The sequence below is a fragment of the Glycine soja genome, chromosome 9, assembly GCF_004193775.1.
Source record: "Glycine soja cultivar W05 chromosome 9, ASM419377v2, whole genome shotgun sequence".
Lineage (NCBI taxonomy): Eukaryota > Viridiplantae > Streptophyta > Magnoliopsida > Fabales > Fabaceae > Glycine > Glycine soja.
Genome location: NC_041010.1, coordinates 39,360,684 through 39,373,718, shown reverse-complemented (window position 1 = coordinate 39,373,718; position 13,035 = coordinate 39,360,684). Strand labels below are relative to the sequence as shown.

Here is a 13,035-nt window from a genome sequence, read left to right as displayed (position 1 = left end):
TCAACTAGTCTTTTCCTAATAATTAAATTTCGCAAAATTATAACATCTTTTCACATTATATATTGAATATGACACCTAACACACCACATTGATAGAGTCAAGGTCGCAGCTATAATCTTGGTTTGTTCAGTAAATATAAGTAAATCCAAGCAACAATTTGGGAAATCTAAACCCTTTATATCCGAAGCTTAATAGTAATAAAAAAAGAAGAAAATGTTTAATGAGGTTATGATACATACCATGTTTGTCAAAGGGTTAGCTGTATTGTATATTTAACAAAAACATATATGAAGAAGACTATCTATGAAATGCTTCTTGTTGAAGGTTGAGTTATAAATCCTTAAAGTGAAGGAGGCCTTTAAAAGCTCTTATTGGTGATGCTGTAGAGCTTACTTTGAGGATCAAATCATTGGTACTTCTCATATATTTGTGGTACCCCCTCTCAGATTTTGGTAAACTAATTAAACTTCTTGATCAATTCAAGGGGGTATCAAAAGCTACAGTTTGGTTTCATCAATCTGATGGAGGAAAATCTGCCTCCCGGATTCAGGTTCCACCCTACAGACGAAGAGCTCATCACATGTTATCTTACAAGGAAGGTTTCTGATTCTAGCTTCACATCCAAAGCTATAGCAGTTGTTGATCTCAACAAGTCTGAACCTTGGGACCTCCCAGGTAGTTTGAGAACACTTTCTTCAACCCTATTAATTTCTCCTCTTATAAATATACTTTATTACTGTCCATCTAGCTCTCCTTCAAAAATCTAGTTATATATATAACTTTGTTTTTCTTTGTTGTCATGGTTGCATGATTATTAATTTGCAAGGGCTTATGTTCTTTATATATAGGCACAACCTTTTGGCATGCATATTGATTCTTTCGGAAGGACTGTAACTTAATAATATAGACAAATTCTTAATTATAAGGAAAACAACACAAATGGAAGGAAATTTTGTTCATCCATTAAGAGTTAAGTGCTTAAGTTTATATCATTCTCACTCTCTTCGAAATATTTTTTCACTTTTTTCCCTATAGCTTAAGTTCCTCAACTAATACATTTATAAAACTTTATATTTCATCGACCAGGGAAATATTAATCAAAAATGCATTTTTCTTCTTCTTTTGCTTCCTCTTTTCGTAATATACGTACATATAGAAGTTTGACTCGTTCGATATACTTCTACAATGTTATGCGTGGTTTACAACTCATGCATATGATAATATAAAATATCCTAGTGAATATGCATATATATATTTGTATAAAAAAAGTCAAAATTGAATATACATACATACATATGGTGTTTCAACTTTAATTTTCGGTCTATTTGAACACTATGTAGTTGAGTACAAATTCATTGGAATGTCATCTTTGATACTGTGGACAAAAAATAATTAAATAAGGATTATTGACATGTTTGTGTGATGATTAATTAATTAACAGGTAAGGCCTCAATGGGGAAGAAAGAGTGGTACTTCTTTAGCCTAAGAGACCGAAAGTATCCAACAGGACTTCGAACAAACCGAGCCACTGAATCAGGGTACTGGAAAACCACAGGGAAAGACAAGGAAATTTTTCGTGCTGGGGTTTTGGTTGGAATGAAGAAAACCCTAGTCTTTTATAGGGGTAGAGCTCCAAGGGGCGAGAAAAGCAATTGGGTCATGCACGAATATAGACTAGAAAACAAGAATCACTTTAGACCTTCCAAGGTTAGTGTATATATATATAACATTTGACAAATATTTTAAGTTAATAAATACATAATCAAATTATTCTCTCTTAACAACATTTATATAATTCTAAGAGTTTGATAAACAAGCATTTGTTGATATAATTTTTTTTATACGGTTAATCAATTAAAAAATATTTATATATATATAACATAATTTGTAATTAGATAATAATCTAAAATAATATTACATTACTAATGCATATATTATTTATGCTAATTCTAATACGTACTTATTCAAACAATTAGCCATATGTAAATATATAATTAATTTAACAATATTTAATAGAATGATACACTGGGTTCATTTACAAGAATTTCTCTAATATATGCATGCATTTTGTATTGGATGTTTGCTTTTGTAGGACGAATGGGTGGTTTGCAGGGTTTTCCAAAAGAGCTTGCAAATGAAAAGACCACAGCAAACACCCCCCTCACAACCAGAGTCCCCATGTGACACAGCCTCAATGGTCAATGAATTTGGTGATGTTGAGCTTCCTAATCTAATAAATAACATTGCAAATTCTTCATCAGATGGAATCACTAACAACATTTCAGGACAAACCTTCTTCAATGCTGATCTTATTAATAGTGTTAACACAAACATGAACTTGACCATGAATTGGCCAGTTGCAAGTGAGGTAATTCAGGTTCCCACTCTTCCATCACTTCCATGGCCTTCTGGGTTGTTAAATCCAAGTATTTCTGTAAATTCTTTGCTTCTCAAGGCATTGCAACTTAGGAGCTATCAACAAATAGAAGCAGCAGCAGCAGCAGCTACAGATCATTTAATTGCATCATATATGCCTCAAGGAGTGTCCCAGCATGTTGGAACTAACCTAATTAGTTCAAGTCTCACTGCATCTTCTTCTTCTAAAGTTTTAGAATGTGTTCCACAGCAACAGCAGGAGCAACCATTCAACTTGGACTCCATTTGGTGAATCTGTTTAGACCATGAAGCTAACATTGTGTATTTACATCAACCTCCAACTCCTATAAAAAAAATGGTACCATTTCCAAACTTAACACAATCGTTGATCATGTCGATGTAAACATTCCTCTTCAAATGTTATTGTAAGTAGGTGTTAAAATAGGCAGCTTTTAAATCACTGTTAAAAGTCCATTGATGTTAATCAACCATTAGGAGGAAGATCTCCTCAATCGTCCCAAGTTTCATGTTCTAGTATTAATTTCGACATAAAAAAAAAATCAAGAAAAAAAACTTGTACGTACGTACTATTTAAATAAATTCAAAGGAATAGTTTGTATATGTTGCCCAGTCTCTTTGGTTTGTATTCGACCCCTCATTCAGCATGGAGTTATGCATGGATGTAATTATGATGACAAGTAGTGATGACAATCAAGTATATGAAAATAAAGGATATGCATGGATCTTAATTTTAAAGAGCTTAATTAACCAGACGGTGGCATGCAAATCGATCATACGCGTGAAAAACTATTAAAATTTGTGTTGAGAGACCCTCTTATCCAAAACTGAGAGTGTATTAATAGATTTGTATCAGTTTATATTTATCGAAAAATATATTGACTTTGGATTCATAGTTGATAGTACTCTTATTTCGCTAGCACGCTCTCCCTCAAATTCAATTGATTTGACTCATAACTCAGATGTAACTTTTTTTCAATCTTCAATTTGATGAGTCTATTTCAAGTCTAGATCTCAGAGACCAAAGGTCTTACTTTAATTTTATTTATCATTATTTATGCTTGTATTCATTTTTTCTTAAGTTTTAGGTTTTTTACTTTTCTTAAAGTAAGGTTTTTTACTTATTAGCCCCTTTTCTTTTCTTTTCTTTTTGGGCTTAACTTTTTCTATTTTGGGTCATTCTATTTTTTTGCCAAAACGTTTTTGTTCGGGCTTTAGGTTTTTCCTTAAATATTTAATACATTAAAATTTGTGTGTACGTAGATATTTATCTAGAGAGAGTGTATTAGCAGGCTTAGTTTAAATAACCTATTTACCTAAAAATATCTTGACACTTTAAACTTATAGTTCTCTCATATATTTCTTAACTTATTTCTGACCCACTAAATGTAGAATTTGTTCTCTGATAATAACAATTTTTTTATATTAAATTATAGAAGTCATGAAGGCGCTGAAGACCACCACAACTTATTAGATAAAGTCATGGTCTATGATTATGAAACCTTTATAAATATAAGTACTGGTTATTCCAAAAATTAGTAAAAAAATATTTTTTAAGAATAAATTTCCAAAAAAGAAGGTTTCTATAAAACCTGATTAAAAAAATACTTTTAAGTTGAAAACAGTAAAAGAAAATGAACCAAATATAATTTATGTTGTCTTATATATGCATGAAATTTCATATATTTACAAGCTTGTATAAGCCGTATTTAGTGTTCACAAATTTGTTAAAAAAAGTTATTACCAAACCTAGTCTGTGTACAATTGAGAACCAATTAATTTTGAAGTTACGTCGAATTTAATGAGAAAAGCCTTATTTATACCGAAAGACTCTATTATATCAAATACTCGATCAAGAATGGTTAATGTTGTTAACAATCTAAGAAAAAAGGATGGCTAATTAACCAATATTAATTTTCTAAAAGAATCTAAACATACGTACAAGTAACTCATTTTGTTTTATTTACATAAAAAAGAAATAAATATAACAAAATTTACCAATTAAAATGATTAACAAGATGTTAAATGAATCATTACTAGAAATATATAATTCTTAGTTGCGAAGTTATGGACATTTATTGACAATGCAGGTGGGTTCAGTCAAATTGAAGAAAAAAGGGTAGTACTGGGCAGAGTACAATGAAAGAGTAGTTTTATATCAATACAACACATTTGAGAATGGGATGGAAAATGCATACATGTGTCTTTCTCAGAACTGAACAAGGAAATTATAGTGATTGATTATGGGATAGTAGCACATGCATGGTTAGACCAAAATCAGCAAGCGACAGATTTCAAACTGTTCATATGAAAGAAAAATGTTGTTTAGGAGTGAGTACTATATATAATAAGCGAGCTTGTTTCCACTTTAGGACTTTTTGGAACCGGGGATTTGGATTTTGGATCATCTATATTAACGGGTGCATGTTGAAAAGATAGATTAAATAATTATAATATAATAATTTATATTAATGATTGATGTTTTTTAATAATTTTATACTTTATATTAACATAATTTTAATTGTTTATATTTTAATTATTAGTTAATTAAATTTCAAGCTTTCCTATAATTTGTAAGCCCTAAGTCCCTTAGTTTAGAGTACGAAATCATATGGGGGTGAGTTTTCAAAAGGCCAAGTGAAAAGCAATACATACAGGTAGGCTAGCTAATCCTTTTCCATGTTTTCAATTTTCAAACATACCTGGTATACGATATTTGGTCAAGAGCTATGGACCTATGTTTTTTGGAGCAATTTAATGAGATTTGGATTTTACAGGGAAATAGCAAGTGTATTGTATTGTTATTTTTAAACTAAAGCAAAGTATAGATTTAATAAATAATTAAGATAAAAACATTTTATACTGTGAAAAAGATGAATTTAATTAAAATATATTAGCAATATAAATGTTTTCCTACTGTAATGTATTATTATTTTGATATAATTGAAAAATATAAATTTTTTAATAATTACTTTAAAACACATATTTAAAATAATGTTTATTTTTTTGTGTAAGATTTCATATTTTTTATATAAAATATATCTAATTAATTTTAGTTTTTTTTGTAAGAACTAAAAACATGTGTTATTATTCAAGAAAACGTATATTTAGAGATTTCTTGAGAGAATGTATTTTAATTTAATATATATGTAGTTGCATTTAAAAGCCCCCCCCCCCCCCCCATATATATATATATATATATATATTAGCTAAAGGATTGTCTCTAAAATTTTCACAAAAGAAAATAAAATTATTATTAAATGCCTTTAAAAAACTTGTTAGAAGAATTTGGTTGCTAATACTCCTCAACTTGAAAAAAATTAGCAACACACTTGTTATAGTATTAATTAGTTAAATTTATTAAAAATCACAAATGAGTCTCATCTTTTATTTAATGATTGTTTTCATAATTTTTTTAATTTTTAATAAATTTTAACTGATGTGAAAGTGTGTATTGGAAGGATTAATTGGGCTAACATTCTTTAGTCATTATTTCCTCCATCCCATTATAATTTTCATCTAGGTTATTTTATATAAACCCAGAAAAATTAATAAATAGATGAAAAAAATATCAATTTTATAAAATTAATTTTATCATTATTAGTTTATTTTTAGTTTTTGTTATTCATATCATTAATATTATAATATAAGTGAAAATAATAATTAATATTACATATAAAAGTTAAAATAATAATTATTTTGAGATAAATATTTTTTTATTATACGACGATTATTATGGACCGAAGGGAAGGAAGTAATTTGAAAATGTGTGTTAACTATTAAAGAATGTGTTGCTAACGATCCTTACCTATTAAAACAATTGATCAATTGGGTTTTTGCCTAGAATTAATATTATTATTATTATTATTATTATTATTATTATTATTATTGTTGTTAATAATTAAGGAGTTTAGGGGTGTGATTTCTAAGCAAAAATCCTAAAGGAGTGTGCTACCATCTGATGACCGTGTAAATCGATCAATTATAATTTACTATGTATGAAATTTTTTCTGAATTTTATAATAATTCCTTTAAAAATTATACAATGATCTTTTATTGATTGATAACAATGCAATTTTACTTATCTCAATAAAATTATTTTTATTTTTAATTCTTTAATTAATATCCTTAGCACATTGGTTAACATTCTTTAATCAATAAAACTATTTCTATTCTAATAATAATTTTTTATTATTTGTTTTATTATGTCAATGATAATATTTTATTTCACTTACTAAAGTATTCAAAGAAAATAATAAAAAATAAAATTTATAAAAGAAGAAATTATTTAATACTGAAAAGTTAGAGTATAATTAAGATATTTAGTATTAAAATGTATAAGCTATCGTTTGCTTGATTTTATAATATTATAATTATTTAGCAATAGTAAATATGTTTTTTCTTACTTTCTACACATTTTATCATCCATACAAATCAAACTCAAGTACTACAAAATTTACAGCGACGATCACGCATATAATATTAAATTTTGATGAGCTAGATCACCTTTGATTACTTTCCACACATTTATGTTATATATGATATATTTTTCATACATTTGAGAAATAAGTTAAGTATCCTGATGATTTTTATGCCTGATGTTAAGGTATAAGTTAATGATTTCAAACTCCATCTACAACAATTTTTTTAACGATTTGACAATAAATTAATTAGATTGAATTTATGGTTTGAATGTGATTCTCTTTTGGTTGTTGAAACTTTCAATAATAGTTTTTTATTTTTTATTGGCTTCTTAGAAACAAATGGTATAACTACATAGATTTAACTAGGCAAATAAATTTTGTGGTTGGTCATATTTGCAGAGAAGGGGACTCTTGTACAGATACTCTTCTTGCTTATAGTTTTCCCGATTTCTATTGGTGGAATTCTACTCCACATTTTGTTGCTATATATAGAACTTAACAGAAATAGAATAGGTCTTCCAAACTATATATATAAACTCTCAGTTTTGCTTTGCATGGATTCGATTCATACCTCCCATGTTTTTATTACTTATCTTTTCTTTTAGTTGAATATATTTTCTTGGTATGGGGTTGTGGATCTGTGTGTGAGTGGAGCCAACATAACTGAAATGACTAGCGTTATAGGGAGGTTCTTCAAATTCGCATCTCGATTTGTTAAGAGTTTTACATCGGATGATTTATAAACATGATAAGTGTTTATATAACTGGGTAAACTATCTCCTTATGAACCAATTTTTAAGGGAATTTTTCGGATGTCTTTGAAAAAAAAAAGACATAGGAAGATTTGGTTTAAACAATTAAAACTATATAAATTAAAATTACTCATGCTTTAAACTATAGAGAACAAAAATATAATTATTAGTCCTAAAATTAAGTCCTCACGCTTTTCCCTAATCTAGGTCAGTTTATTAACCTATGAATTACTATGAAATATATAAATTATAGATGTGTTGGGAGGAAAATATCAATCTAATATATTTAGAAATTGTATGGAGATTTAATATTTATATAAATTAAGTATAGTACGTATAAGGCATGCACTAGCTAGGTCATTCCAGAGTGGTGAAGACAGAAAAGTGGATCCCATGTCATAAATGTTTAAGGTGAGAAAATATTAACTCCCCATCTGCTTGTAATTAAATTTTGGAACCAAACTCCTGTGATATACTGCTACAGGCACTAGCATCTACCCAGTTGTAACTTAATGCATGTGCAGTGTACACTCCCAACCCCCTTCACTTTAGGAACCTCTCTCTTTCTCTCTTTGTTCTAACTTCCCACTTCCCAGCTACTGGCTGCTGATGGAAGGAGACACATAATTTCCACTCCTCAACTTGCTATCTACACTTTCTCTCTTTCTTTTTCTTCAATAATAATTTTAGTCACAATATTAGTATTTAAGGAGCTAAATAGCAATGGCTGCAATAACCACAAAAGAACAACAAGTAGTAGTAAACTATATGAGTGAAGAGTTGCAAACGATTTTTCTGTCCAACTTGGATGAGGCACCCGCTAGACGGCGTGCTCGTGAGGCTTTTAAGGATATTCAACTTGCCATTGATCATTGCTTGTTTCGGGTATGTACGTAATGTATCTTTTTTTAACCATGGAAGAGGTTTTTGGACTTCAAATATACGAAATAATATACACAAACTTAATGTATATATTTAACCTGTCTTTTGTTTAGAACTATGTATATACGAGGGCCACAAGGATCAAATCTTGGACATTAATTTGATCACATTGTGACACCAATCATCTACTTCAAACCTATCGAGTGAATATATTTCTAACATTCTGTTCATCCGTTTGATCCTCGTGGAAGGGGATAAAAAAACAAAACCTTGCATGTGACCTTGATCTTGTTACGAGAGACATGAACAATAAGAGCACTTTTTTTTTTTTTTATCTTGCTTCAGAAGACATTGAACCACGGTTCTTTGTTTAGTTTGTTACTTAGAATATAAATCAAGCATATGTTTATTTTTAAATATAAATTTTGTTTTATTTTTAAAATAAATAATATATATTGGGAGCATATTTTTTTACGATACAGTCAATCAATAAATCAGATATGACGAGTTTTGTTAATTTTTATAATAATTATTTTAAAAATTATACTAAAGATAGTTTTTTTTAATTGTTAGTTAAAGAATGTTTATATTTACAGTACATATTTATTAAATTCATTATTTTAACTTTTAACTTTTCCTTTGATAAGCCATTTTTTAAAATATTTTTTTTATTCCAGTCAATGTTTATTTATTTAAAGATCTTAGTTAAGGATCATATAAAGATAGTTTATAGAATCTCTTGTATAATTTCTCCTAAAATTTGAGATTTTATAAATTAATTTTAGCTTATAGAAAAAGCTCAATTCACTTTATTTTATTTATAAATAATTATAGAAAAGTTTATGTACGAGGCTACGAGCTGAATGCCCAAGCAAAAATTTATATTAGTATCTTCTGTACTGATTTGATTGTCTTCCTAGATGTATAAATCAAATTCCCATACTTTAACTATCTGGTGGTCCGTGGTCGTATCTTTATTTCATATACTAAAATGTAAAAATAGAGAAGGATTGTAGCTCATTTCTGTTTTGAAATTTTCTGCAGTTATCATCAGATGGGGTGAAGACGAAAGAGGTAAAGGACTCTCATTCTTATATGTGGTCTCCTTCAATTTAAACTTAATTTTGATGGCTCGAGTTAAATAATGTATTGGAGACACCTTTTTTGGCTTTAAACATCCTCCAGGGATCAATTTATTCACACATATAGAACAAATTAGATTGTAATCAATTTGACATTCCTTTCTAGACGAATTGCGTTCAAACTTTTGGAGGCATGGGATTTAGTTTTGTTTTTATGTTAGTTGACGTGGTAATTATACTGACTTCCTTTTAAGTTAGCGGTTATTACATTTGGTAATCTTTTGTTTGCAAAATTATATTAACCTCCCTCATATTGTAATAGTTTCATATCCATCACCCATGCTTCTATTACTTTATATACAATTCCTAGATTTTCCTTTGTAAATAATAAATCAAAGTTAATAATAATAATAATAATAATAATAATAATAATAATAGAAAAGTGTGCGATGAATGTGAAAATTTTCAATTCAAAAATGTTTATTATGTGTTTTTTTTAATCGATTAATATTAATAATTAATTCTTTTGTTAGGGAAGATTCAACCACAAGATATCTCTCTTCTTTCTTTTCCTTTTTTTAAGTTAACCTTATAACTTTTCATACATGATTAAAGTTAATATAGTTGTAGGAATTTGAGTAGTAAGCATTAGGTCATAAATTTTAACCTTAGTGTGATCATAGTAAAAGAAAAATATAAAATCTCATGTGTGATTAGTAGTTACTCATTAATTACATTCTTTTTATGCATTCTTTAGCTAACATTATCACAAGAGTATTTTATCATTAACGTAGTGAAAATTTTCAAATATTTGTGTACAGGTTTATGAAGTGAACTCCAGAGGATTAAAAATATTCTCTAAAAGTTGGCTTCCAGAAAGTTCTCATTTGAAAGCAATCATTTGTTACTGTCATGGTTATGCAGATACTTGCACATTTTACTTTGAAGGCATGAAAATATCTATGTTAAATGAGAAATTCGTTTTATTTGTTTATGCAGAAAAGAGATAGATACTAAAATGCCATTTTATCTTGTATTTGCCATTAGGAGTTGCAAGGAAGTTAGCATCATCTGGATATGGAGTATTTGCATTGGATTACCCTGGATTTGGCCTTTCTGATGGTCTTCATGGTTATATTCCTAGCTTTGAAAGTCTAGTGAATGATGTCATCGAGCATTTCTCAAAAATTAAGGGTGAGATCTAATTTTGCTCGATTTCAGATCATCCTTTATAGTATCATATATGTGTCTTGGATTTTCTCACTTGTTTGCGAGAAGTTTTCTTCTTGAAACTTTCTTATTGAACAAATTAATAAAATTATATTCAATTTCATAGATGCTTTTAGTGTTGTTATCCAATCGGAATTAGAATTGTACTTTGGTAATCTGTATTGATTTTTAATGTTTTTAGTGTTGTCCAATTAGAATTGGAGTTTCACCTCGAAAACTCCAATCCTAACTGGAGAATAGTACCGATAACGCCTAAGAAATTGTATTTAAATTTTGTCCCTGAACAAATTTATGCTTTGGCTTGTAATTTCCATTGTTTGAATAACTCTAGTGCTTTTGAATGACAGAACAAAAGAAATATCAAGATGTACCAAGCTTCTTGTTGGGTGAATCAATGGGTGGAGCCATTGCTTTGAATATTCACTTCAAACAACCTGCTGCATGGAATGGTGCTGCTCTTATTGCACCTTTGTGCAAGGTGTATCTCCTTGTATTTAAACTGACTAGAATTTTTTTATTGCTTAATCCATATGTGTGTACACTAACGGGTTTTCTTGAATAGTTTGCGGAGGATATGATTCCACATTGGTTGGTGAAGCAGATACTAATTGGTGTAGCAAAAGTTCTTCCTAAAACTAAGTTAGTTCCACAAAAGGAAGAGGTTAAAGATAATATATTTAGAGATGTGAACAAGAGAAAACTGGTGAGTGTATCACATCGTGCTTGAATTATATTGAAGTTAAATAGAGGAAATAATCCGTGTTTGTTTTCTCTTCTTCTATTAATTATTTTTCTTGAGTGATTTGCTCCAGGCACCCTATAACGTGTTACTCTACAAGGATAAACCAAGACTGGGAACTGCATTGGAGCTGTTGAAAGCCACACAGGAGCTAGAACAGCGTTTGGAAGAAGTAAATGATATCTTTCACATTGACTTGCTTTTTAGTACTATTTAATTGCCTTCCTTCCTTAATATGAAGATAAATTATATATATGAATTGCTGAGAATTCAATTGTACCAAAAAATAAAATTCATAAAGTAAACAAACAACCAAATTCCTTAAAACCTAAGAAACAACAGCATGCAACATATCAAGTGGATCTTAGTTTTCTTAATATTTTGGTGATAGCACATAAACCAAAGTTAATTATGCATAATTGTGGGGGGGGAAAATAATGGTATCAAGTTTAGTAACTTTCTTGAGCTATTGCACATGTTTATTTTAAGGTAACAACTTTCTTGAGCTATTGCACATGTTTCTGGTGGAATTTTCCGTGTGTCAATGAAATCCACTGAAGAATTTCAATTGCTAGGTTTCTCTGCCATTGTTGATCATGCATGGAGAGGCTGATATAATTACTGATCCATCAGCTAGTAAGGCTTTGTATGAGAAAGCTAAAGTGAAGGACAAGAAACTCTGCCTCTATAAGGATGCTTTCCATACTCTACTTGAAGGTGAACCTGATGAAACTATATTTCACGTGCTTGGTGATATTATATCTTGGCTTGATGAGCATAGCAGCAGAAAAAACAAATATTAAGCACCTTGTTGGTATATTGGTTCGCCACAAAAGTAGGCATTAATTTCAGTTTATGTGTTCATGTTTTATTAGGGGAACTGGTATGGTAAATGAAGTTAGATAAAACAATGAAATTTCTACTTTAATGTTCAATGCTTGAATAGCAATTTACAGACGCGTGGTTGCTGCCTCAAAAAAAAAAAAAAAGTTGTATGGTTGCTTGTATTTTTTCTTTTTCAAATAGAAGCTTCCACAAAAAATGGTTTCAATCTTCTTCCTTGGTTCAATTTATGTTGCATAACACACGAATGTTCTAAAGCAATAAGGAGTTACTTCTACATTTTCTACATGAATTTTTATGTAAATGTATGTAACGAACGCTTATCCAAACATATTCTACCATTCATTGGGGCAGATCACTTTCACTAAAAGCACTGCTTTCTATGTATTTAGGGCAGGAAAATGATGAATGTACACTATTTTTGGAGTGTATAAGTGGAAGAAAGAGAGGTAGAAAGAAAACATAAAATAGGGGTAAAGTAATAAAATAATGTGATGAAAAATGAAGTAAAAATAGAAGAAAGATGAAGTGCTATGATAATAAATTACTCTTTTATATCAATGTTTGTGAGAACTTTTTTGGGAGGAATGGAGAAAATAATTGCTTATTTTTCAAAAAAATGCAAAAAGCTATAAAAAAAACCTTTACATAAAAACAAGTTAAAGCAAACATACACCAAAGCGAAAAAT

The 13,035-nt window shown here is 29.2% G+C and overlaps 2 protein-coding genes across 3 annotated transcripts; both read left to right on the top strand.

The window, feature by feature from the left end:
- The first annotated feature begins 226 nt into the window (after positions 1-226).
- On the top strand, positions 227-3,109 carry LOC114367198 (NAC domain-containing protein 100-like). 2 transcript variants are annotated; one of them, XM_028324334.1, is made up of 4 exons: positions 227-675; positions 1,442-1,707; positions 2,093-2,368; positions 2,456-3,109. In XM_028324334.1, the coding sequence occupies exons 1-4, from the start codon at positions 522-524 to the stop codon at positions 2,666-2,668; spliced, it is 909 nt and encodes a 302-aa protein (XP_028180135.1). In that variant the 5' UTR covers positions 227-521; the 3' UTR covers positions 2,669-3,109. The 2 variants fall into 2 exon arrangements, with proteins under 2 accessions (XP_028180135.1, XP_028180134.1); XM_028324333.1 differs by having other exon boundaries at positions 229-675; positions 2,093-3,109.
- Positions 3,110-8,066: 4,957 nt separating this feature from the next.
- Positions 8,067-12,552, top strand: LOC114367387 (caffeoylshikimate esterase-like). The gene is made up of 8 exons (XM_028324562.1): positions 8,067-8,455; positions 9,497-9,526; positions 10,356-10,482; positions 10,582-10,728; positions 11,112-11,242; positions 11,327-11,467; positions 11,577-11,675; positions 12,079-12,552. Exons 1-8 carry the CDS (start codon positions 8,294-8,296, stop codon positions 12,304-12,306), a joined length of 1,065 nt encoding a protein of 354 aa, XP_028180363.1. The 5' UTR covers positions 8,067-8,293; the 3' UTR covers positions 12,307-12,552.
- The last annotated feature ends 483 nt before the right edge of the window (positions 12,553-13,035 follow it).

Bases quoted from the DNA above. Each gene is read 5' to 3' on its own strand.
- LOC114367387 (XM_028324562.1), top strand. From the start codon at position 8,294: ATGGCTGCAATAACCACAAAAGAACAACAAGTAGTAGTAAACTATATG. The intron at 9,527-10,355 runs GTAAAGGACTCT...ATTTGTGTACAG, and splicing joins ATGGGGTGAAGACGAAAGAG to GTTTATGAAGTGAACTCCAG. The intron at 10,483-10,581 runs GCATGAAAATAT...ATTTGCCATTAG, and splicing joins TTGCACATTTTACTTTGAAG to GAGTTGCAAGGAAGTTAGCA.
- LOC114367198 (XM_028324333.1), top strand. From the start codon at position 522: ATGGAGGAAAATCTGCCTCCCGGATTCAGGTTCCACCCTACAGACGAA. The intron at 676-1,441 runs GTAGTTTGAGAA...ATTAATTAACAG, and splicing joins TGAACCTTGGGACCTCCCAG to GTAAGGCCTCAATGGGGAAG. The intron at 1,708-2,092 runs GTTAGTGTATAT...TTGCTTTTGTAG, and splicing joins ATCACTTTAGACCTTCCAAG to GACGAATGGGTGGTTTGCAG.